The sequence below is a fragment of the Choloepus didactylus genome, chromosome 1, assembly GCF_015220235.1.
Source record: "Choloepus didactylus isolate mChoDid1 chromosome 1, mChoDid1.pri, whole genome shotgun sequence".
Lineage (NCBI taxonomy): Eukaryota > Metazoa > Chordata > Mammalia > Pilosa > Megalonychidae > Choloepus > Choloepus didactylus.
Genome location: NC_051307.1, coordinates 73,331,230 through 73,357,544, shown reverse-complemented (window position 1 = coordinate 73,357,544; position 26,315 = coordinate 73,331,230). Strand labels below are relative to the sequence as shown.

At 37.2% G+C, this 26,315-nt stretch overlaps 1 protein-coding gene and 1 pseudogene across 3 annotated transcripts in view; both read left to right on the top strand.

Annotated features, from left to right (window-relative positions):
• Positions 1–4,096: 4,096 nt before the first annotated feature.
• Positions 4,097–4,642, top strand: LOC119534934 (annotated as a pseudogene).
• A 13,667-nt stretch (positions 4,643–18,309) lies between these two features.
• The window catches only part of IFT57 (intraflagellar transport 57), a 54,229-nt gene continuing 46,223 nt past the window's right edge, over positions 18,310–26,315 (top strand). Inside the window, exons 1-3 of one of the 3 annotated variants that reach the window (XM_037835161.1) lie at positions 18,310–18,652; positions 21,168–21,330; positions 22,134–22,252. In XM_037835161.1, the coding sequence (XP_037691089.1) occupies positions 18,441–18,652; positions 21,168–21,330; positions 22,134–22,252 (494 nt within the window). In that variant the 5' untranslated portion in view covers positions 18,310–18,440. The remainder of the gene's footprint in view (positions 18,653–21,167; positions 21,331–22,133; positions 22,253–26,315) is intronic. The other 2 variants (XM_037835166.1, XM_037835154.1) reach the window with 2 other exon arrangements.

Sequence of the window (26,315 nt, the reverse complement as noted above, 5' to 3'; positions counted from 1 at the left end):
ACAGAGGCCATGCTTCGCAGGGCTGATTCCAGCCTTTTTGTGCAGAGGCCATGCTTCACAGGGCTGATTCCAGCTAATGACTGAGCCTGGCAAGAGGCATGGAACTCCTGACAGCTGGTCTTGGCTTGAGAACTCCTTTGTTGGCTTTATTGAACCTTCTCTTAGACTGCAAGGATATGCTTTCACTCAACATTTTTCCGTCCCTCCTTTACTCAAGGTTAGACTTGCTTCATGATCTGAGAGCTCTCTCAGCCTTTTCCACCTCCCTCACCATTTTTTCTTCACATGGGCATTTTCTCTAATAAAATCTTGTATGTTTAATCTAGTCTTGGTGTCTGCTTCTCAGAGGACCCAAACAAACACAAGTAGTACCCAGAGTGGCCCAAGAAAACAGGTGGTAAGAGTGGGGTTTGGTACCAGCTTACTCAACATGGGGCAGACAGAGGATTCCAAACAGGTTGGTAAGTGGGACACAGAGAGGTTCTGTCATAAGAGCAACTAAATTGCTAGATTTCATGGACAGGAAAATGTTCCAGTGGAGACAAATTCTGTGACAGGCAGGGGTGATACTGGGAATTAAAAAATTCCTACAGAATAATGAGAGACTGAGGGCTGAAAACAAGCAGTTAGCAGCTCAATGTGAGAGGCAGAGAACCTCTGTGGTAGCCTACAACAGGCCCTCATCTCCTGCAGTGGAAGAGCAGACACAGTTGAGCAGCAGACTGAAGACTTAATTGTTAAAGTCACAGAATTCCAGAAATGTTTTAATGCTTGGCCAAGGCAGATCAGTTGTGTGAAGTCCAGGGCCCTAGTGGATAAAACCTGAACACTCAAACAAAAGAGACACCTGATGGGATGTTCTCAGGATACTGACTCTGCAACTCTCCAGACCCTCTAGGCTCACAGAGATGCCCACTCCTCTCTAGTAAGAGCTAGCACTTCTGCAGCATTTCCCAACACAGAAGTCTTATCTCCACAAGACAACAGATGATCGTAATAAGGACAAAGACCTTTCCTGGCTGTCAGATCTATAACTAGGGTTAAATCTCAGCTTAACCCAGCTGATGATTGCTGGGTCTTAACAAAGAAGGAAAGAAACCACACACCCAAATAATTGCAAGAATGGCATGGCATATGCTAGCAAGAGCCAGAGAATTACTCCTGGGAGTGCATTTTGAAGATGCTTGATCAAGAGGGTCAGAATGTACAACTAGATGAGCAAGAATTCATTGACTTGAGGACACTATCTCAGGACCTGTGATTTAACACCCTAGCCAGAACCCCAGGAGATAAGCAATCACTCATTTCTGCAGTATTTCTTAGAGGAGCTCTCGACAAAGTAGAAATATCCAAGTTGCCCTAACAGAAAGTAGATAAAGGAATAAAGGAGCTGAGGAAAGCTGGCAGGTAAAATAGATATCTGACAAAGCCCAAGTCACACCAGAAGACTATATTCCACAGGAGGGGCCAGAAGACATGCCATTCACCAAGACCATCAAGAATGCACTGGGGAGAGGGGAAACAGCGTCACTAAGGAGTCCCATGGTGGTTCTCTTCTACAGGCCACAGACGATGATAAAAGAAGCAGTCGTAAGTCGAGCTGGTTAACATTATAGGGATGAAGGAGCCTTGAAGTAATAGAAGCCAGATGGCAGCAATTATCTGTCAGGAGCCAGGAGGTTCTAATTATCCTGGTAACTGGCAAGACCAGAGGGCAGCTTAGATGCCTGACCCTCAGGGATTTGCAAAGTTGGTTAACAGAGCCTATGGTCTCTGGGGCAAAACAGATAGACAGCTAATAAGGTTGTTGCTTACCACTACAACCAAAGAAAAACAAGAATGAAGGAGCAGGATGCCAAGGGGGGGTGCCCAATAAATTCACAATCCCTTGCTCAGCTCAGACCAGAACAAATTGTCATATCTGTAACCCACAGAGTGAAGACGGGTCCCCAGAAGGAAGGACTCTGCCATACCATGGAAAATATGTACAATAGACAATAACAATTCTAACAGTCCTTCCCCAAAGGCGCCTACAATAATTTACTTGGTTGATTAAACACTGGGAAACAGAAATAACCAAATATTTTAAGGCCCACCAGACAAAGTGTCCACTTGACATTAAGACCCAGACACCCTCTCCTCTGGCACAGTGTGGGCCTAACAGAGGCCAGGAAATAAATGGAATCCTTGCTGTCTGGCTAACAGTGGGTCCATGGTCCTACCCAGTAGTTATTTCCCCAATCTCTGTATGCAAAATTTGAATTGATATACCCCACATTAAGTCTCTGGTCTGTAGATTAAGAGCTATCATAGTGGGAACAGACAAATGAAACCTCTGAAACTGCCTTTTTAAGATAGTAAGTGAAAAATCAATATCATATCCTATGGAGGTGGGCAGCAAAGGTTAGTGCCAGAATTAAATATCTGAAGGATAAGAATGGTGGTTCCTATTGTATCTCCATTTAATTTACTAGTCTGGCCCCTGGGGAAAAAAAGATGGATCCTGGAAAATGATTGGAGACTACCACAAAGTCAACCAGACATTGTATGGTTGATAACACAATTTGCTTTCACATGGGATGGACAAAAATATTCATTTATGGTTTTCCCTCATGGCTATATTAATTCTCCTGCCATCGGTAATAATATAGTCCAAAGAGATATGGACCCCTCAGGACATCTGACAGATCACACTGATCCATTACATGGATGACATCATGCTGACTGACAAGAAAAGCAAGAAGTGATTAGTATGCTGGAGGCCTTGGGCCTTGGTTTAATGCATGGACTCCAGAGGGTGGGAGATTCAAATACCAGTCACTTGGGTGAAATTTTAGGGATTCAGGGGTCAGGGACATGCTAGGGCATTCCCTCCAAAGTAAGAGACAAGTTATTGTATCTTGCATCCCTTACTACAAAGAATGAAACACAGCATTTCAAAGTCCTCTTTGACTTCTGGAGACACACATTCCAAACCTAGGAATATTGATCTGGCCCATATACAGGGTGATACAGAAGGCTGCCAGCTTTGAGTATGGTGCCCATAGACTGCTTGGCAGTTTATATTGTTTCTATGTAAACTCTTCCCCCTCTCCTTCACTTGGGGTCAATGTTGCACCAAGATCTGAATGCTCTTCCAACCTTTGTGAGCTCTTTTTCATCACAGTATTTCCCCTAATAAAATTCTTGCATGTTTTATTCCATCTTTGCTTCTGCTTCTTGGAGGACAGACTGTGTTTTTTTAAGGAAATGTTACTGAAGGAATAAGAAATCATCATTTTTCCAAAATAGACTGTAGCATGGGGGGAGGTGGGGGGAGATCAAAATGTAGAGTAAGGAGAGGATGGTTAAATCTGGTAAGAAAAAAAAATGATAACTCAGCTCACACCATCCTCTCCAGTCTCCAACTGGGGTGAAACCAAGCCCATCTTCCACAGTGAGGAATAATAACAGGTGCCCTAAGCAATACTTGAGTGGTGTTGACTGCAAAGCCAGATGAAGGTGTAAGAGATACAGAATCTAATCAGTAACTGTAAAAATATCAATAAGAATTGTGGTTCAGACAGAAAGAAAGACAGAAACAACAGAAATTAGTTGTCACCAGGGTAGTGGGTTGTAATCTCAAATCACAGGGAGATAATTTTACTTGTTCAATTGAATTAAGCAATTCAAATAAACTTATTTGAAACCGACTGCAGCTGAAAATTATAGGCTTAAAATTCTTATGGTGACTATAAAAAAGACTCAGCATGGCTGATGTTAGGGAGAACCATCGTGGACATATGGAGTGCCTGCCTGGTCTTGAGTTCTAGTCAGAGATCTCTGGGCTATAGGCAATTTCATTTTGTTGGACAGCTACTTTATCTCGGTAATTATTCATGGGTATCTTCCCCGTGCCCCTCTCTCGGCCACAGCCGGCGCGGACCCGAGGCCCTCAGACACAGGGCATCACAGCAGCCCTGGCCCCAGCCACGTAGCAGGGCAGTGGCCACGCAGCCCTAGCCCAGACGGCCCCAATGGCCGCAAGGGCCGGCTGCCCCAGACTGCCACAGTGGCAGAACTGCCTGTGGTGGCCTCTCCGGAAAGTGGGTGCCTCATGTTCTTTGAGCACCGGGCCATGGTGGTCTTCATGTGACATTTCCTGTGTTATGTCTGCAAGGAAGAAGTAGAAGATCTGGCCAAAATCCCCAAAAGGGTTTTGTTTTTGTTTTGTTTTTAAAAGAAGCAAATGCCACCTTGATAGTAATTGGACAGTCGTCCTACCATCAAATTGAGCCTTTCTGCAAACTGACTGGGTATTCTCATGAATCTTTGTTGATCCTGAGAGAGAAATTTATACAAGATTGGGAATCAAAAGAGGTGAATAAATCACCTCCTCAGGACAGAGCCCCCATGCAAAGTCAAATATACTCTCAGGAGGTATCGGGAACCTGTGGCTGGCAGTGACTGGCCATCCTTTTGATTTTCAAGGAGACCCAGCTCAGCAAGGCAGAACTCTTGTTTTAGGTCCAGGTTTAATAACACTCATTTTATACACCACAATAGAAATAGATTGGATCACAAACCCATCAACTCTGTTCAACAGCTTGTAGAAGTTCAGCACATGAACTTGACTATCAGACCTTCAGTTACCCTTGTGTGACTCAAAACAGAATTTCTTGCTTTCAGTTGGATCCTGGGGAATATGACCTTACATATTTGGAATATAACCTTACATATTTGGAATATAGTATCCTTGTCTCACCTGCTGACCAGTCCAGTCTCCAAGAAATTATGAAAACATACAGAGATAATGTGACAATTGAATTGCATGTTGAGAGGCTGTAAGGCTATATGAAGCTATAAAATGAAGCATACCATTCTAACCTTGGTTTACCTTATGGCATATCCATTCAATGATTTTTTTTTTTTTACCATTAAAATGATAATTTTATGAAGACTGTTAAGGCAAGGGGAAGCAACTCAAGACCATTTTTTTTCAGTGAAAAAGCAGGATATCAAATTGTATAAACAATATAATCCCATTTTATACATGTTTATATTTTTGTATGCTTAGGAAAAAAAAAACAGGAAATAAATAAACCAGAATATTTCCAGTGAGGTGTCCCCACATGGTAGTATTTCAGGGTTTTTATTCTCTTCTCCATACATTCTATGTTTTCCAACTTCCTCTATGATGAGCATAATTAATTTTTTAGGCCAGGAAAAGATTGTTAAAATTATATGAGGAATATATTCCTCTATAAAACAAGCTCCACAAAGTTGCAAATTAAATAGGCTGCTGTCCACATGCTTTTATCCTGATTGCTTTACTAGGAGAAAATGTGGCAAATGGAATACCTTTCAAACAGCCCATGTTCAAAGCATCTTGTTGCCACACACCCACAATCAGTTTCACTAAAATTTTATTTTTTTGATGAAAGTAAAAAAACAAAATTTGCTTTAAGTATTTAAGATATATAGTTAGAGTATGAGCAGAATGCTTCTTGAAATTTATAATGTTTAAACTAGAAAATCTTTTTAACTTGAATGTACACTGTGGTTTGGTCGTGCATTGCCAGAGAGCTGCTACATCACTTCCAAATTGCTTTTATTTAGAGGATTATTATCATCATTTTTAGCATTCTAATGTTTTAATGTTGGATGTGTCCCAGAAATTCTGATAAAAAGTATAGCAAAATTAAAATATTGATAATTATTAAAAGGTATAATACTGCTGTGAACTTATAATACTAATAAAGTCTAGGCAATAACATGGAAAATATATACTTAATGTTTCCAAATATTTAAGTGTTGCTTTTATCTATATGTGCATGGACAATTATGCTTTTAATCAATGAAAGTGAGATTTCACATAAGATTAAAACATTGATTGGTAACCACTCACTTGGCATGATGAAACAATTCCTTTAGTAAATATCTTCTGGACCTTAGAAAGGTTTAGATTAGCACAAGTCAAAATTACAGTTTTACTACTTTTGCGAAAGAATAAACTGAAGTTTGTATGTTTGACATTTAGTATTTGTAATGTTTGAAAAATTTGCAATATAAGAAATATCAGCCTTATGAGTTCTATTTAAAGTGTATAGTTTAGACTTGTTATTTTAGGTTGAAAGTTAAATAATTTGACTTAGTGCAAACATTATTGGAATGTTGGAGAACTCAAGCACCAAATTTGTTAGTTGAATGTACTAAATTTATAAGAGTGAACATATTTAGGAAGGCTTGCTTGCTATAGTTATAAACCAGTATGGTCAGAATTTTAAAATCCTTAAAGGAAAAACAAAATATTACCTTTCTAAACGCAGTTAAAATATTTTAAGGAAAAGTAAAATAAGCTACAATGGGGCTGATTGAATAAACGAATTCTCTTAAACAACCATGTTAACATCAAGAAAAAGTGAAAGTGACTTATTTTTACTAGGATTATAAATAGAACACGATTTCCTAAGGGAAACCAGGTCCTGCAACTTACTACTTTAAGAAACAAATATTAACTTAAACTGCAAGTAACTTTTAATAGTCTGTGTTCAGAACCTGCCCTCAGACATTGAAAATTTCAATTGTCTTATAACCAGAGACAACAGAAATAGAAAGTAGAGGAAGCAATCTCTAGTTTCCCTCTGGAAAGTTTTCTTTGGAGCACACTCTTCTCACTAACGGCTTCCAGGACATGTGCTTGCTGCCCTAGTTGCTAACAAGTGATCTCCAGACACTATAGGCAGCCCCTGCTATTATCCCATAGCACCGTCAGATGAGCAGTCCTGTCAGTGGGACAGGGCAGCACTCACTCTAGCTCGTGCTCTCCCCGGACCCCAACACCGGTTATACGAGCATATCTGTGAGTTCCCTCACCCCACCCCACCCCACCCCGCCCCCAACAGAACTGGGTGCACCTGAAATGCAGCATTGGGAACTCCAGAATACAACCCAAGTGTGGACATAAAACGTAGAGACCAGGGAAGCAACAAGCTCAAAATGGAAACAGAGGTTCAAAAGTTTAACTAAACCATAATCTGCAGGTAGTCTCCCCACTGTATCTGCCCACCATTTTGGCTTCTGCAACATCCTCCTAAGTCTAAGAAAGAGTGACCCGGGGTTTTCTATGAGGAAGAGTTTGAAAGCTTATGATATTCCAGGAAAGGATCCAAAGAGAAATTTGCCTGCCCTTCTTTTTTTGGCAACTAACAGGCCTCATGAGGCCTGCTTCAATTTAAGGATAAATATAAAACGAATAAAACTAGTCAAAAGTTGGGCAGTATGAAATGAGTATGTGTTTAAAAGCTAGATGATAAGTATAATTTGAAATATGTGCCAATAATCTGGGAAAACTACCATTCTACGTTCTCAAATGAGAATGTGAGGATACAGTTTCTAAGAAAGATAAGAAGGTAACAGACAGATGGAAAGGGGACTGGCAAAGTTAAAGAATGAGGAACAATCTTATCTCTTATCTCAGGATTTTAAATTGCATTACATGTAATGCTCTTGTCTATCCTTTCAGGATTTTCCATTCATATTTAAGCATATATAGTTTTTTTCCCCTACAACAGAGAATACTCTATACACTATTCAGCACTTACATTTTTCAGGCACAGATCTTGGATCATATGCAGACTTTTCTCATTTATTTTTAGTGGCTACATATTATTCAATACTGTGGCTTTAACTAATCCCCTTTTAATGAACATTCGTCTTGTTTCATCATTTTCTTAAACATTGCAGCAATTAACAGCCCCATACATACAATTTTCCTGTTTGTGAGAGATGTGTAAGAAAAAACTTTTCAAATAAAATTGCTGGGCTAAACAGAGGTGCATTTCTAATTTTGACATCTGGAAAAGTTGCTCTCAGAAGGTACAAATATATGGCTTTACCAGTGAACTAGAATTCACTAACTTTTAAAATCTGCCATAAAGTAGAAAAATGCCATCTTAATTTGACATTCTGTAGATGACAGGTCCAATATCTTCTTTGTGTATAGCCATTTATATTTTGTATAAACTGCCCGTTTATGTTCTTTGCTCATTTCTCTGTTGGGTTTTGCTGTTACTAATTTACAGATTAAAATTGTTTAGGAAATTTGTTGTTTTCTGTCATTTATTGCAAGTATTTTTCTAGTTACCTTTGATTTTTGTCATGAGGAAATTTTTAACTGCATAGATATTTCCCTTTAAGGTTGTCAGTTTTAGATCTTGTTTAAAAACACCTTTCTTTGTCCAAGTTTTTAAAAAAAGAAATCTCCATGTTTTCTACTATGTTTATGATTTTATTTGTCATTCAATCTTTGTCCCATCTGGAATTTATTCTAGAAATGGACTGGAGGAGAGATCCATTGGACAGGTGTCCAGTGTTCTACCTGGCTTTTAAATCTTTATACATATTGTTGAAAATTACCCTCCCAACCAATGCAAAGTAAATACTAAATACGTATGTTGAATAAATGAACACTGCTAGTGCCCATTACCAGTATCCTATTCCAACATCCAAGCCCTATAGTTCTCCAAATCTTACAATTTCACATTTTTATCTATTAATCTTCATTGTTTGATTACTAATATATTGAGCACTGATGCTGTTTTTCTTTTTTGTTCAAATTGCTAATAAATGGATTATGTTGTCCCTATCATGTGCATTTCATGTTTAGACCACAGAAGATTTAATCAAATTAAATCAATCTTTCTTCCCACAATTTTGGTTTCTTTGTGATCCTTAGAAAGGTCTTCCCTACTCAATTTAAATTTTCATTTTCTTTCTTCTAGTCCCATGGCAGACTGTTAAACCACCCCTTCATTCTCCCTGCCCCACCTCTGCCCAATCCCAATCTTCCTGAGTTTTGGCAACTTCAACTTTGAAGAAGAGATGTGCCGAGTCTCAATCTCATGGCCATTAGTCTAAACCAGTGACTCTCAAATTTTAGTGCCTCAGAATCACTTGGAGTGTTTGTTACAACATAGATTGTTGGGCCCTTCCCTCAGGATTCCTGAGTCAGAGGGTCTAGGGTGGGTTCTGATCATTTGCGTTTCTAACAAGTTCCAAAGTGATGTTTATATTGCTGGTCTGCAAATCACACTGACAACCATCAGTCTAAGCCAACCATGAAATTTCCTTTCCCCAACTTTCCCAGACCTTCTACACAGCTAGAGGAAGTCACATGATCTAAGTGTATGTCTGTCTTGGTTGGGGGCGATTCTGGAAAATATTTTGCTCTTTTGACAACAGACATGGGCTGGCTTTGCCCCTCTCACTTCTTTCTTGAATTCTGAAATTATGTCTAGAGTTAATGCAACCATTTTGAAATGATGAAGTTATATGCAGGAGGGAAAGCCTTGAAGATCAAAGTTGTAAGCCCCATACCACCGAAACAGAAGTCACTTATCTCCAAACTTTCCTGTTTGTAAGTAAATAAAAAAAATTAAATTAAATTAAAAACCCTTGAAAACTATCGTTCATGCTCTCCATGACTTGAGGCTGAATCCAAGCAGTTATGGTTTCCATTAAATCTCTATAAACAGTGTGGATTTTTTCAGTACATGACGTAGGCTAGATGGAGAGTAAAGATATAGTTTAGCTGGAGGGAGTTTGCGTGCATATTTGGAACTAAGAAGGATACTGTTCCTAGAGATTAGACTTGGTATAAAAGCTGGGAGTGGTGGAAAGCTAGATGAACAGAAGCCATCCTCAAAAAAGGCTGCAGAGGCAGATTTACCAGGAAGTTGGTGGATTTTATGCTTCAGTGTGCCTCGCTTATATAGCCCTTTTCGAGTTCAAATTTTGTACTTATTAATTAGGGCACACAAATTATAAGCTTCAGTCCCCAAAAAAGTTTGCACTGTTCCCTGGAGTCTTGTACAGCAAGTTAAGAAATTTGGATGTTATCCTGAATAGGGGAGACCATATAAGGATGATGAGTAGGACAGAGAGATGTCCATATTTGTATTTTAGATTACTCTGGGAATAATAAGGACAAAAAAGTTTGAAAGAAGTCCACATCTGCAGGGAAAATGATAAGGAAGCCATCATTCTGTTCCAAGCATGAAATACAGATTTCCTGCTTTCTATTTTTTAAAAGGAGTTGGTGTTTCCTTTGAAAGAACAAGATTCTTGGGAAATTTCTAATTTTACTTATGAAAGTTTTCTCTGCCCTCCCATTTCAAAAGTTTTATGCTTCTTCGAGAAGCCTATGAGATTCAAATCTTTTCCAATGTAGTTTGTTCTTGCCTTCAGAAAGTAAAATATGAAGTTTTACTAACTTTACTAGCATACATAAAATAGCAAGCATTCTTATTTCAATATTGACTGTCAGGTTAAGAATGGAAAATAGGACAGTTTCAGTGACTTTTAAAATCTATTATGAGAATAAGCAAAGAGACCCACAGAAGTCTATTAAAAGTTTGAAGTCTAGAAATTGGACCAAATACATGCAAATATTTCATATTAATACAGAAAGAATGGGCTGGTAGATAGCCATTTTTCACAGCTCTCTGAGGTAAAGGGGAAATGATCTACCCTTGCTTCATGGGTGAACTGTAAAGAAAGTCTCCCCTTCTTTCTGCGGATTTAGACAAACACACACTCTATATACATCAATTGTCTACTCTCCTCAGAAAGTTACTAGGACAAATTCATACCCTGCCTTTGGGTCCTGTAAAGAAGAGAAGTCTTATGCACAGCTTATGAGTGTTCCTCTGAAGTCTGCAGTTACAATTTTTTAAAAATTTATACTTGGCATGTAGGTCAAGCAAAAGACCTACTCAAAGTGGTAAGTTATTAGAAAGTCATATAGATTTAGTTTATGGTCTTGATTTAGGGTTATTTTGGGGTGAGTTCTTTGGAATGCACTTATTCTTAGGAGTATGTTCCGACTCCAGATTCTGGAAACAACTACTGTATATGGCAGACCTCCTGCTAAAGTTCCTAGGCAAAGAACCTTTCCACACCTAGGCAAGAGGCTAAAGGACAGTCTCCATCTTAGACACAAAGGAGAGGAGGCACCAAAATGTGATGCCTGAAGTTTAGCTCTCTGAGCAAGAGATCTTTCTCAAACATGCTGATTTTCCTACTGATTTCCCCTGCCTAATTGCTCTTGACTCTTCAGAATCTAGCAGAAAAATGGGACTCTGGATAGAGGAAGAATCACAGGTTATGGAGATAAAGAGTGGATACTTCTCTATCATATCATGTTACAATTTTCAATTTACATGTGTCTCCCACTTTAGAATATGGTCTATTTAAGTGCAAAGACCAGGCTCCTGGGTTTTTGTATTACCATGCCCAAGCACAGTGCTTAAAACATTATATGTACTCAAATATTTGTGCAAGAAAATCTTAGATGATACTTGCTATAGCTGTCAAAATTAAAATGCTTACACCCAGATATTTTAGTTTGGGCTTTCACTCACACCTTCAGGGAAAAAAATGTTCTTAAAATTTCACTAGATGCAAAGGCAAAATGCATTACTTTTTTTATTTGTGAAGAAAAATGTGTAGGTGCAAAGTAAGGAATTCATCTCCACTAAAGTGCTAGGAACAAAATAAGGCATTTGGATTTAACATTTTATTACTAGGTGATGGTTTGGGCAATAGGTTCTAGAACCTCAAAACTGGTACCAATAACCATTTGTGAAACAGACCATCAGAAAGTCTGGCATTTTATACATGGAGATTTAGAGTTGTACCTTGAAGGAATGATAATTCCACAGATTGTAGCATCTAACAGATTTCGCTTTTCTTAGTCTCTAGGGAGCCCCACTAAGAAAGCTTTCTTCTATGACATTTGTTAACTCTACACTCTGCCTTAAATTTAATTTTTCCCTGGCAAGAAAAAGCTGTCCCACACTGTAAAGTAAATTCAGTCTTCTTAGTCTAGCCCTTGAAGAATAAATCTATTACTATTTAACCTTCAAAACTGACAAATCAGATCAATCCTTCCTGTTAGTACCCAAATTATATCAAACCAAAGTGCTACTAACATATTGGATGGAATAGAACTCTTATCAGGAAGCTAGGCTGAACGTTCAATATTTGCCGAGTTACTTATCTGCTGTTTCCCATCTGTCAGTGTATGATTTATACCTTTAGCAGACTGAATTTTTTTTTTTGTGAAAGAAATACAAGCTTAAGACTATACCCACTATATCGGTATACACTCCACATATAGAAATTCAAGTGTTGTGTTTTAATGTCAACTATTGTAGTAAAAGCTGCGGGCTTCTGCCCAGATCCCTTTTTACCAGGCCATTTTTACCATCCCCCAGTTACTTTGATTATTGACTGCTCATTGTTCACAGCTGCATTCCTCTCCAGAAAATTGCCCTTGGCCAACATAAGCCATCTCACACAGGTGTCTGAGGCAGCCCACTGCCATTGACCAAGTGAGGCAGAGTTATAAAGGCCAGCTCTCTTGCCCCAAGTGCTGCAACTCTGTGGTGCCATTCACATTACAGAGCACGTTTTATGGGGCCAGTTACTAATTTCTGCTGAGAATACTTCCTAAAACTATCATTTTCTCACCATTGCCATTGCCAATCATCTCTGTTCAGGACTTTCACCTGACTATTCAAATTGCTTTTAAATCAGTTTTCACCTTCCCATAGTCCCTTCCCTACAATATCGCCAGAACATTCTAAGCTACGCAATTGATCACTTCCCGCCAAATACACACACCTACTTGAAATCTTTTAATAGTCATCCCATCACCTATGCAAAGACAGTAAACTGAAGTTAATTCACGCATATATTTTGTTTCTCCCACACCCTTTCCTCACTAAGAAAATGAACCATGGAGCCAGGCAAAGCCTTGAGATATGTAGAATAGGATTGAATGGCATTTACCATGAGAGCCAAAGTTAGCTGAAGCAGTCAACTATAATCTTAGTGAGGTTAAAAGAAAAATTAGAGAAGAACTAGAAATCAAAAATCCAGGGCATGAACTGCAAAACCACTTCCTTTTCTAAGTTAGTGAGTTTGTTACAGGAAGTTAGATCTTAGCATGTACCATTGGTGTTTTTGACAAGAATTATTCTACTCTGGCCAAGAATCTTCTGATACATTTTATGGAAAACCTCATTGGCTCAGGTTGGTATGATGATTGTTTCCCAAGTGGGTAAGTATATTTTAACCCTGGAGAGTTGCAGCACTAAGTAAAGCAATGATGAAAACCAAAATCAGAGAAAATGTAATTATGTTAAAGAATAATTCTAAAGAATAAATTGATATTTAAGTATCATTGAAAATTTCACCTATTAGAGAAAAAAACAGCTTGTGATTCCAATTTATAATGTGTGAACTGAGAAATTGATTTAGACTCAATTTTAAGTTGAAATCTAAGTGTATATACAGTATAACATTCAATAGAAACTAGCACTCCCCCCATTTGTAACTGTTAGACTTATTAGTATCTGGAATGGTTTGTCAGACAGAATAACTAAAATAATTTCATGAACAGTTTAAAACCTTTACAGGAATTTAAGTTGTTAAAAACAAACAAACAAAAAAAAACTTAAGTTGACTGCAGCAAACTTACATTTATAAATTGAGTAAGATTTGAATATCAAACTCGAGAACTAGGCTTCTCAATTTTAAACTTTAATGCATTAACCAAATACCTTTAACAACTAAGCTCCTGAAATAGTTTTCTGTGCAGTAAAGTAACTCTCAAGAGCATTAGGATCTCATATTGTCATACAAATTCAGATTCAGATTCTTATAAAATCAGAACACATGGCAAAATTGCGTTCCATTCCTGCATGGCAAAAATGGTCCCCTCCTTGAGATGGTACATGATCTTTCTAGTTCACTGTAATCCTTTCCTCACACATCACTCATTTACCTTTACATACCTGGACCCTTATAAAGACAATTGATTTCAACCCATTCATTCAGAACAGTGATTCTCAAATGGTGGCTATTGGCCCTACAGGAGATATTTGGCAGTGTTTAGAGGTATTTTTGGTTGTCCCAACTAGCATCTAGTGGGTAAAGGCCTGGGATACTACTGAACATCTGAAATGCATAAAAATAGTCCCCAAGAAAGAATTATTTGCCTAAAATGTCAACAGTGCCAAGGTTGAGAAACTGACCTAGAAGAACACATCTAAAACCCTCCAGCATGGCATGGAGGCTTTGCAGTGATCTATGATCTTTGCATATGCTAGAAACTAATCCATTGACATTATATGAATTATAAATATCTTTCTTCACTGTTTATAGAGTCCTTTGCGGTATCTAAGTTCCTAAATTGATATAGATGAGTTTCTCTATTCTTTAAAATTTGTTTCCTCCCAAAGATCATTTCCTACCCTGAGGTTAAATACATTCTAATATATTTTCTTCTAAACATCCTACAAGTATTTTACATTTATGCTTTAATCCATCTGGAATTTGTGTGATGAGAATCAGAGATAATTGTTTCCATATGGATAGCCCATACCATGGCTTCAATAACATTTATTGAGTAGCTCATCTCTCTCCGTTATTTGGTAACACCAACTCTGTCAGTACTGTTTCGAGGATCTTTATTTTAGGTTTTACTTTTATTAGAATCTTGCTATCTGATATGTTGGCTGATTTCTTATCTCTGAGCATTGTATCTCTGGATTTTTCCAGGACTGTCAAAGTTTAATGATTTCTCCATGAAAATGACAGATTTACTCCTGGTTATGACATATAGTTATTAAAGGTTTTTTTTTGTTTGTTTGCTTGCTTACTAACTGCTATTTCCAAAAACTTTTCTTTAGTTTGGATCTCATATAGAGCAAACTTGCTGAGTTGTCTTAATAGCTTATCTGTAGATTCTCTTGGATATTTTAGTCAATCCTATCACCTGTAGTAGTTTTTGCAATACTTGCTCCAGTTTTCTTGTCTCAATGTACTGGCTCTGATTTCTAGCACAGTTTTGAAGAGTAGATGTCTTCATCTTGTTCTTGGCTTTAAAGGCTTTATTTCTAATGTTTCACATTTAACTGACTTTTTTTCCTAGGTTTTTGGCCAGATACTTCTTATTAGCTTAATGAATCTTATTAGCTCAAGGAATTTTGTTTTATTAGTGGTTTCTGAAGTTTTTAAAAATCATGAATGGGTGGTACTAAGCCACTTTTATAACACAAAGCAGTTTTGTCCTTTAAGCCTGCTCAGCCTTCTTGGAGGACTTTTTCTAACATTTGGAGACGCAGATTGAAAATCTTCCTCCATCTTTGAACCTGCCTCCTTTTCACCCCCAGCTTTGCTAAGCACCTTTCAGGTAAATCCACTTAGCTTAAGTCAGCTTTAAATGTAGTACTGTTCAGTTTTCAGAGATCAGCCAATTCACAGAAAGGAGGGCCTCAAAAATTATCTCTGTTCATTTCATACATGGTTTGCAAGAGATAAAAGTCAAAGTCAGAAGCCCATTGATTGCGATCAATATAGTAGAGCCAGGGATAGAACTCCCTTTAGATTCTTTAAAGGTGGTATGAACATACCTATTCTCCTCAAGCTCCATCTAACTCCTTCACTAACAAATACTGCTAGTCCTGCAAAAACTAATACAAATGTACCCCAAAGCTTCCAAGAGGCTGTGACAGCTAGAAGAGGATTTGAGTACATGCTCACACACATGAAGGAAAAAAATTTCCAACAGGGAAAAGAACTTTCAATTGTTACTAACTATGAAGGGTGACCAAGAAATCAGCAAAAATAATTTGTGGGTCTTATAAAAAGGAGATGACATTTCAATGTTCTTTCCAATCATTTTGCTGTGAAAGAATATGCAATGTTGAAAAGCTGGTTTTTTCTTCATTTCATTCTCTCTGTGCCACAATTATTGGGGACACTTTATATTTGTCTTTTTTTCTTTTTCACAACAATTAAGAGATAATTCTTCACACTGCTCTCAGGTTAGGCTGAGTTAGTATTGTACGTAGGAAGGGAACAGCTAGGTTTTAGAGGCTTTTTTCCCCCACCATTTTGGGAGATTTTTTGTCACCCAAAAAGCAACACTTGATTATTTCACACTGCGTGTTATTTAACATCCTGAAAATGTCAGAACTTCTTAAGTAAGCAGCATGCCCTGCATGAACGTCCATGTCCCTGGGTATATAGCCAATTTACCCTGAGAAGCCTGATACTTTTGGGTCATTAAAAAAAAGCCACAAGTTGTTTGTTGATTAACCAAGCACCCTAAATCATCTGAGCTTTTGGGTTTATTTACCATCCTAAGAAGCTGTCTATCTTGTACTCTGAAAGTTATGCAGATGTATCTCCCACATACACAAGCATACCCACACTGGGGCGGAGTGGAGTTTAGGGGCAAAGGGGGAAATCACTGTTTGTGAAAGCTAAGAAAAGGAAATACTGATTTGACAATAGTGTGGAGCCAAATTCAATTCTACCCCTTATCTTTATTGAGAACAGCTGGTTAATGCCTTGTAGCAGGGATGCAATACTATTTAACTAAAACGCATTTCTCAGTGCCCTTCCTTTTTTGAGTTACTGTCTAAAATGAGTAGTTGTGTTTCCTCTCTTTGGTGATGAGATTTGTTTTCTGGTTTTTTTTTTTTTTACTTTGATAACTTTACCAAAAATAAGTCAGTTCTAGATATATTAAAATGAGAACAGACTCTTCTGTCCATTTTTTTAATTCATTTCATTGAGATATATTCACATACCATGCAGTCATACAAAACAGTGTATTCAGTTGTTTACAGTACCATTATATAGTTGTGCATTCATCACCAAAATTAATTTTTGACATTTTCATTACCACACACAAATAATAAGAAAAATTAAAATGAAAAAGAGCAATTAAAGTAAAAAAAAAACACTGGGTGCCTTATTTTGTTTTTTCCCTTCCCCCATTTTTCTACTCATCCATGCAACAACTAGACAAAGGGGAGTGTGGACCATATGGCTTTCCCAATCACGTTGTCACCCCTCATAAACTACATTTTTATACAATCGTCTTCAACATTCATGAGTTCTGGGTTGTAGTTTGATAGTTTCAGGTATTTACTGCTAGCTATTCCAATTCATTAGAACCTAAAAAGAATTATCTATATTGTGCATAAGAGTGCCCATCAGAGTGACCTCTCAGCTCCCTTTGGAATCTCTGCCACTGAAGCTTATTTCATTTCTTTTCACATCCCCCTTTCGGTCAAGAACATGTTCTCCATCCCACAATGACGGGTCTAGATTCCTCCCCCCGAATCATATTCCACGTTTCTTCTGCCCATTTTTTCTAACAAAAATACAGATATTACAGGGCCATTTCAAACTTCAGTTACGTGAAAAAAGTGATTTCCATATTCTTTAGTGGCATATACAAGAAATTAGAGATCCCTCAAAAATCACACTAAACACAAAACACATTTTCAGCTACTTGTCTTAGCTTTTCTTCTCCCAGTTACTTCCTTTTCATATAGCCATTAGGAAAATGGCTCAAAACACAGCCTTTTGAGAACTGTAAACCTGGACAACATCTGCTGTCAGTGATGTTCCTTTCTTGCAATTTCTAAGTATAGCAGCAAAAACATTATTGAGTAGCACCTGGTCTTTTAACCACACTCAGGTGCTTGACGTTCTTTACAAGCAAATTCTCTCCTTTATTTTGTTCATTTTAACAAGGTAACCAAAAACTTTACACTACACATAATGGGTTTGAAATAGATTAAGCAGCAAAATATGAGCTAAGTATTTTTGTTCTTGAAACAGAACAAATCCTTCCCGAGGCCTCCTTTTCACTTTTCTGTTTCTACTTCCCTACCCCCTCCCCAACCAACCACTTTCCTAACACTGGCGTTAGAGCAGGGAATTAGAATCCTTTAAGCTTTATAATACATTGTTAAATCAAGTAAAGATTGCCAACGAGAGAGACGGGGGGGGGGGTGTGGTGGTGGAGCGATTAGGTTAAAACAAACAAAAAACTCCTCGTTGTAAAGTTCCTGAGATAAAGTGAAATCTACGCTGATTCTTTACAACTGTGAAAACTTTCAATTTTGAGAAAAAAAATAGTTATCGCTGGGCTAGGATAGCCTTCAATAGTGCCCGTCTTCACTTCCCTTCAATCTTTTTACTTGCTACCAGCAAACCAAGATGCCCAGCCCAGGTCCACCAGGAACGGAAAGCAACAACGCTAGCAGCCCCGCGGTAGGAGACGTGGCCGGACGTCGAGCGCGGGACACCACGCCTCCCTGGCAGTAGGGCCTGCCTCCCAACTACCTCCTCCGCAGGGGAAGGGGCGGGGCCCAAGGTGACGTCATCCAGCGGCCCGCCCTGGTTGGAGGGAATTTAGAAGGGAAATAGAGGGCCCAGGAAAGAGGCGGAGTCTAGTTTCCCTGGTGACGGGTTGCCCGGCGGGTCGCCTGGTAACGGGTCGCGGCGGTCCTGGTTGTGGCAGCGCAGGCGGTGGAGGCCGGGGGTCTGTGGGCCCGAGCCCCCTCCGGGGTCTTTCCGTCTGTTTTGCGATGGCTGCCGCCGCGGCCGTGGTCACACCGTCGGGTTTGGAGGATACGGTGTCTCGGTCCCGCAGCGAAGGGTCGGGGGAGATGGTCGTGGAGCGGGGGCCCGGCGCGGCCTACCACATGTTCGTAGTGATGGAGGACCTGGTGGAGAAGCTGAAGCTGCTCCACTATGAGGAGGAACTCCTCCGGAAGAACAACCTGAAGCCCCCGTCCAGGTGGGTCCCGTCGTCCCTAAGCTCCTGGGTACCGTCTGAGCACTGGGGAGATGCCTCCCTGCCTTCTGCTAGGGAACGCTGAGCGCGGGTTAGAAAGCACTTTCCTCCATCTTCCTAGCCCGGGGAGGGCATCTCACCCAAAACTCAGCGACAGCACTGTGGAGCACACAGAGCTCAGACTTGGTGTTTTGTAGAGAGAGTAAACAATTTTTGGAATGTCAGAAGGAACTGGAAGACAGCCTATTCTGTAAAACATGCGTCTCACAAGACACAAACTGTATTTTCTGATTATAAAAGTAATAAAAATACCCATTGTAGAAAAGCACAAAACTTTGTAGAAAAATACTGATGTCACCCTTAGTCTTATCCCCAGGGAGGAATACTGTTATTTGTTGCTATTTCTAGTTTTTTTGTTTTTGTCTGCAAGGACCTGTCTGTAGAGCTGCCAACTGCAGGTACCTCAGACCTTGCTGAGCACTTTATAAAGTTGTTGACTGATTGCTATGGTTTAAAAGAACTTCTTCTGCCCTTGCAATAACAGTAATCTCAGAAACTAAGAAGTGGAAAACAGAAAGGAATGACAATTATTGGAATTGTCCCCTTATAGAATCCTAAAGTTCTTCCTTTTTTCCTACAAGGGAAAAGTTCATCATTTCTTGATGACAGTACTATTCCTTGCTGAGAATAACGGATAGCAGCACTTTCTCCTCCAATCAACATAGCCTAGCTGTAGTCAGATAAATAAGTTTTATATATACTTACATTTGTTTATTTTATGTAAGAGGCAATTTAGATTAAGAATCTTTAGCATTTTCTTTTAATGTCTGTAGCTAGGCTAAAATAATTTCCCTCCAAATTTTGATTTCATTCCTCTGCTCCCTTCCAATAACTTGATTGTATGCTATGTAGGCTTTATGTAAACTGTTCTTATTGCTAAGATAATCTATAATATCAGAAAAGTTGGAGAAGGAAGAAGTAGTAGTGCTTGATCTATGATAGAAATTGTAAGATGGGGAGTTAACATGAATTGATCAGGATAATATAGACAACTTGAGTTGTCTATGTTAATAAAAATACATTACCTTTTTTCCCCAAATATATTTTTCAGACTAAAAGAAAATGGCCTCAAGTTTCTGTTGATATCAGCTCTGTAATCTTTCCTCAGGAATTCAGCAGGGTACTTTGAGTCACAGATGACAATGGGGATACACTAGTTCAGTGGTTCTAGAAATGTAGTGACCAGTCCAGCAGCATCAGCATCAGCATTACCTGGAAACTTATTGGAAATGAGATTTCTCAGGCCCATTCCCAAATCGACAGTATCAGAAAATCTGGGTGGGGGGTAGCTGCTAGCAGTTAGTGCTTTAAAAAGCCTTCTAGATACTCCTGATGCACTTCAAAGTTTGAGAACCACCGTCCTCCCTCTTTCTTTATCAGTATCTATCTCCTGTCCTGGAGGTGTAATCAACTGATAAGGGAAAGATGAGTTGTTGGTGAGCTGGTGTTTTGAAAGGGTTGTGAGCCTATATCTGGAAGGGCTGCAAGGCCTTTTCTGCCTTCTCAGCTTTCTGTTATCATCAGAAACATTTACACTTGTTAAACTGCAGAAGAAAGTTTTGGAAACATGAAGAAATAGACCTTTGCTTCTTATGACAAATAGAATAGCCATTTATTCAGCATAATCATAATAGTAATAGCTACAAGTGAAAAAAAGATCTTTGATGGGACTGACTTGAATGTTATTGCCAGCAAGTTTTATTGTTAATATGTTTAGGTATAAATCATATTGCTCCGAATAAGGCTGTTTTTAGGCTAGAGGATTTAACAAAATACAACAAATATTTGTTAGCCTGGGGATGTGATACTCAGTGGTTTTTGACCTTAGAACCATCTTGAGAGCTTTTAAAATATACCCATACTGGGGCTCCATTCCCAGAAGTTCAATCCATTAGTGAAGAAAGAGGCAGCCTTGGCTGGGCATCAGTAGTTTTATGAGCTCTTCAGGTGTTTCAAATATATAGCCTTGTTAAGAACAACTGTTAAACATAGCTGATAGGTTAGAAATAGCCTGCAAAGATTCTAAAAAGTAAAAAGTGTAAAAATTCATTGTTAAATAATCATTAAGGTGTTTTGTTTTGTTTTTTAATAACTCAGAGACTCTTAATTCCAGATTACCATTTTCAGGAGGCACTCTTTTATTAATTATTCCTGACAACTTAAATGATTTTGGCAAACCTTACACATGCACTACATTTTCTGGTTGTAAGGGCTTTGATCTAATATTTTGTGTACAGCAGTAATTGCCCTAATCCTGTTGGTTAAGTTTTAATGTGAGTACTGTGAATTACTGGAAACTTTAAGGGGTGACATATTAATCTCTTTTGATTTTAAGGTCATTTGAAAAATAAAAAAGGTCCTTTGGCAGATTTGGACTGAGCATCGTTAGGTACCACAGACTTACTTACATTTTTTCAAATGCTATCTCCCCTCCCCACCCCCCCTTGTTTTGAAACAGACACTATTTTGCCCTGCCTACCAACCCTGGAGAACAATTCTACATGTTTTGCACTCTTGCTGCTTGGTTGATTAACAAAGCAGGACGTCCCTTTGAGCAGCCTCAAGAATATGATGACCCTAATGCAACAATATCTAACATATTATCTGAGCTTCGATCATTTGTAAGTGTAAACAACTATTCTTTATACATGTTCTCAAGTTATGAATCTTAATATTGGTAATTCCACAACATAAATACTAGCTGTTTAGATGGATCCTGTCTGAATATATGCAACTATACCTGAATTGATTTTCAGATAAAACCTTCTCAGAAAGGTTGTTCTAAAATGAATGCCATTTCTAAAAAATGTTCAGTGTACACTCTTTGTAGCCCAAAGTAATAATGTTTTTTTTTTCTGATTCTTGATATGTCTCAGTGGTAGATTTATAGGTGCTTAGTTCTACCTCTAAAAAAATGATTAAAAAAAAAAAAAACCACAAGCAGGAAGCTGAAACACTGCATTTTAAAAGACAACTTTGATTTACTAGACCATGATGGCAGTTTGCTTTTCATTTATGACTTTTCTTGAGGACAGGCAGGGAGATATTTTTGGGACACATGTTATTAATTTTTGACAAGTAAATCACTCTATCCTTCAAGTGGTTGTTTAACAATATAGCAAGCTAGTATTTTCACTGATTTTTCACCCCAACAGAATTGATGATTTATTCTGCTGCCATGATGGTATTGCCTTTTAATTTGCTATTTTTGACAATAAAATGTATTTTCCTTAAGTTTTTTATTTGTGGATTTAAAAAAAAAGACTGAAGAGATGGATTTTTTTAAGATGCAATATAATTATAGTTTAAATCATATTTGAAAAATGGGGAAGGGATACATCTCATCACCAGTTCTTTGCTTAAAAGATTTTGACATTTAGGATATAAACAACAGATAATGCCCTGTTTATCTTTTGTATTTCAGGGAAGAACTGCAGATTTCCCTCCTTCAAAATTAAAGTCCGGTTATGGAGAGCATGTGTGCTATGTTCTTGACTGTTTAGCAGAAGAAACATTAAAATATATTGGTTTCACCTGGAAAAGGTAAAAACTACCCAAACTACTAATAGTAATTTTATGTTCATAGCTTCTTCCTCTAAGAGTTCAGAGCTTTTTAATTGAATTGATAATGATTTCCTCTTGACTGTTTTAAACTGAAAATGCCGCAGGTGATTAAGAAAAGTCAATAGAGACAAAATTGGAATGTCACATGTCTTCAAAATCAGTTCTTGAGTTGTGTGTTAGATATTGTGCTCCTTTCCTATTCAAATATAAAATCATCAAAGATTTAACTGTAACTGTATACCCTTGTCAACTTAGGACCATTTAAAAAAGTCTTTTGTGTATCTATTTATTTACATATTTAGGCATACTATATACTTGGGAGTAAAGGATAGCTGCAGATTTAAGGGAAAAAAGGAAATTAATATAGTATTTTAAATGGGATTTTCCCCTTTGCTTACAATGACTGTGAAGAATAATACTGAAGTAGCCATCTGATACTCTCCTAGACATTGTTCGTTGCTTTTTTCTCTAATCTGACAATGCTTTGTTTATATTTCTATTATTATATTGTATTTATCCTATAGTGTTAAAATAGTTTATTTACAGGTCTGAATTTCTTGCTAGAAATCACAAAATCTTAATATGTATGAATGCAGTTAGCATAGTGCTTGGTATATTGTAGATGCTCAGTAAATGTTGGTCATGTGGATGAGGGAATAAAATATTCAGGAACTGTCAATTTATATAGGTTAAAATTTGAAAATACATGAATTTGGTCCTTTGAAGGTTGGAATTATTCTTAGGTTAGAGAATGTGGAACATGTTATGCAGGTAAAACAAGTGTAAGCAGTAATTTGTAGATTAGAATTAATTTCTGTAGAAAGGTGTGCATATGGTCCCTGTTAATACTGTAATGTATTCTCAATTGCATTCCTTCAGATGAACAACCTACTTCCTGTTAATACATACTTTTAAAAACTTCCTTGACTTAGGTTATCATCAAGTTGAACCAATGGCATTACTGAACTAAAAAAATGGCAATTTCATATGCATCAACCCAAACATTTAGTGCAATATAAAGAATGACTAGATGATTCAAAGTATATCTTTATAAGATTTCAAGGAAAGAAAATTATGAGATGTGCACTCTATTTGGCACTTTTTGAAATTATTAAGACTGTAGTCCAACAGTCTGAGTTCACCAGAAGCTATTTGTTATCTTAACCACTACTCAATTTTATATTTCCTTTGTTTATAAGCACATTTTATTTTCTGGTGATATGTAGTAATTTGGATAATTTATGAAGGCTATATATATACATCAGGGAGAAAAAGAGGAAAAAACATTGAAAATAATAATCATTAGTTAATGTATTACCGAATATAAATTAAATAGAAATTACATATTTATAGATTGTTATTTTATATATCTAAATATGCCAAAAAATCCTAGAAGAACATTACTTTTGAAATATTATCCAATTCTAATTAATGACAAATTAGAAAATTTATAAGATTTACTTGGTTCATCGTGCTTTCCTTCCTTAATATTAAATGTTAAGTTTTGTATTTTTTTGACCAGGTCGAGGTATGGATTTTTAAACTGACTTTCCAGAAATCAACCCAAATATATTTGGATATTGTAATATGGGAAATACATGTTATTAATCTTGATGGAGAAATGATTGATTTTTCAATACTTAATGTTGGGATCACTGATTACATTTTGGAAATAAGAATAAATCTGGAGTCCTTATTACCTATATCAAAATAAATTTCAGATTGATCAAAAATATTAAAAAGGAAGCTATAGAAGTACTAAAATAGCAGAGGGGTGTGTAGTATGAGGGAAAGCCTTACTATAAATGATATCAAAGCTAGGGTTCACTCAAATAAAGATTGACAAGTTTACCTAAGAATTGTAACAGTCTTGAATAATCAAAATTAAAATAAATACTAACTAAAATATAAATATTATAATAAATGTGTAAAATATTTTTAACTCAGGTTAAAATATTAAAAGACAAAGGATTATCCTTGATATATAAAAGTCAAAGGGCAAAGAGCATAAATGGGAATTTCACTAAAAAAGAAACACAGAAAACCGATTAAAACATGAAAATATGTTCAACTACTCTCAAATGAAAAAAATGTAAATTAAAACAATAATGAGGTGTTTTCACTTGGATGATTGGCAAAGATTAAAGTTTATATTCCAAAGTGGTGAAGGATGGAAAAGGAGTCACTGTTCTTCATTGTTCTTGGGAATGTAAGGTACAACAACATTTTGGAAGACAATTTTGGCAATATTTAGCAAAACACTAAAATAGACAAAGCTGTTGACCCAGCCATTTCATTTATATCAATTTATTTTAAATGATATACATAAAGGTAAATGTGTAAGAAAGATCTTTGCAACATTGTCTAGGAAAAACTAAAAACAACCTGAATGTTCAATCAGTGCCAATTAAACTAATTATGGTACTGCTATACAATGTAATACAAGGCAGGTGTGCTTAAAAAAAAAAAAAAAAGAAAGATGTGTGTCTTAGTTGTCCTGGCTGCCATGACAAATACCACACAATGGATTGGCTTAAACAACCTTTGTTGTCTCAGTTTCGGAGTCTAGAAAACTTGCCTCCTTCCAGGGTGGTAGTAGTCTAGAGGGCTGGCAATCCTTGGGGTCACATGGCAATGGTCCTATCACATGACAATTTCCTCTCCCTTCTCTTCTGGTTTTCACTGACTTCTGGCTTCCTATTTCTCCCCATGGCTTTCTTTTTATAAGGATTAAGACCTATCATGATTTAGTTGACCACACCTTAACTAAAAATAATGTCTTCAAAAAGTGAAAGTCCTATTTACAATGGGTTCACACTCATAGGAATGGAATTAAGATGAAGAACATGTTTTCTTCTTAGAGTACATAATTCAGCCTACTACAATGTATATGTACTGAGATGTGGTATACTGGTAAGTGAAGAAAACAAGGTGGATAACTACGCATGATCCCATTTGTGTAAACTTTTTTTTTTTTTAATTAGAGAAGTTTTAGGCTTACAGAAAAATGATGCAGAAAATATAGTTTCCATATACCTGCCCCTATTACTAATATTTTGCATTAATGTGGTGCCTTTGTTACACTGATGACAGAATATTATTTTTGTACTATTAACTATGGTCCATCATTTACATTAGGGTTCATTGTGTTGTACAGTCCTATGGTTATTTTTTTTTTTAATATTTATTATAGTAACATATAAGCCACCTAAAATTTCCACTTTTAACCACTTTCAGATATTTAATTCACTGGTGTTTATTACATTCACAATGTTGTGCTACCATCAGCCCAAACAGAAATTCTATACTAATTATTAACTCTGCATTCTCTACTCTGACTCTGGCCCCTGGTAACCTGTATTCTAGTTTCTGACTCTTTGAATCTCTTTATTCTATTTGTTTCATATCATTGAGGTCATACAATATTTATACTTTTGTGCCTGATTTATTTCACTTAACATGATGTCTTCAAGGTTCATCCATGTTGTCATGTGCATCAGGACTTCATTCTTTCTTACACCTGAGTAATATTTCATCGTATGTATATGCCACATTTTGTAATCCATTCCTCATTGATGGACACTTGGATTGCATCCATCTTTGGCAGTTGTAAATAATGCCACTATGAACATCAGTGTGCAAATTACCTGTTCAAGTTCCTGATTTTAAGTCTTTCGGGTATGTACCTAAAGTGGGATTTTCAGGTCATATGGTAACCCTACACTTAACTTTCTGATGTACCATCAAACTATTTCCCATGGTGTCTGTACCATTTTACATTCCCGTTGACATTGAATGTTCCTATTTCTCTACATCCTCTCTAATGTTTGTAATTTTCCCTCTTTTTAATAGTAGCCATTCTAGTGAATGTGAAACAGAATCTCACTGTGGTTTTGATTTTCATTTCCCTGATGGCTAATGATGTTGAACATCTTTCCATGTGCTTTCTTGGCCACTTGTATATCTTCTTTGGAGAAATATCTATTCAAGTCTTTTGCCCATTTTTTAATTTGGTTGTTTGTGGGTTTTTTGTTGTTGTTGT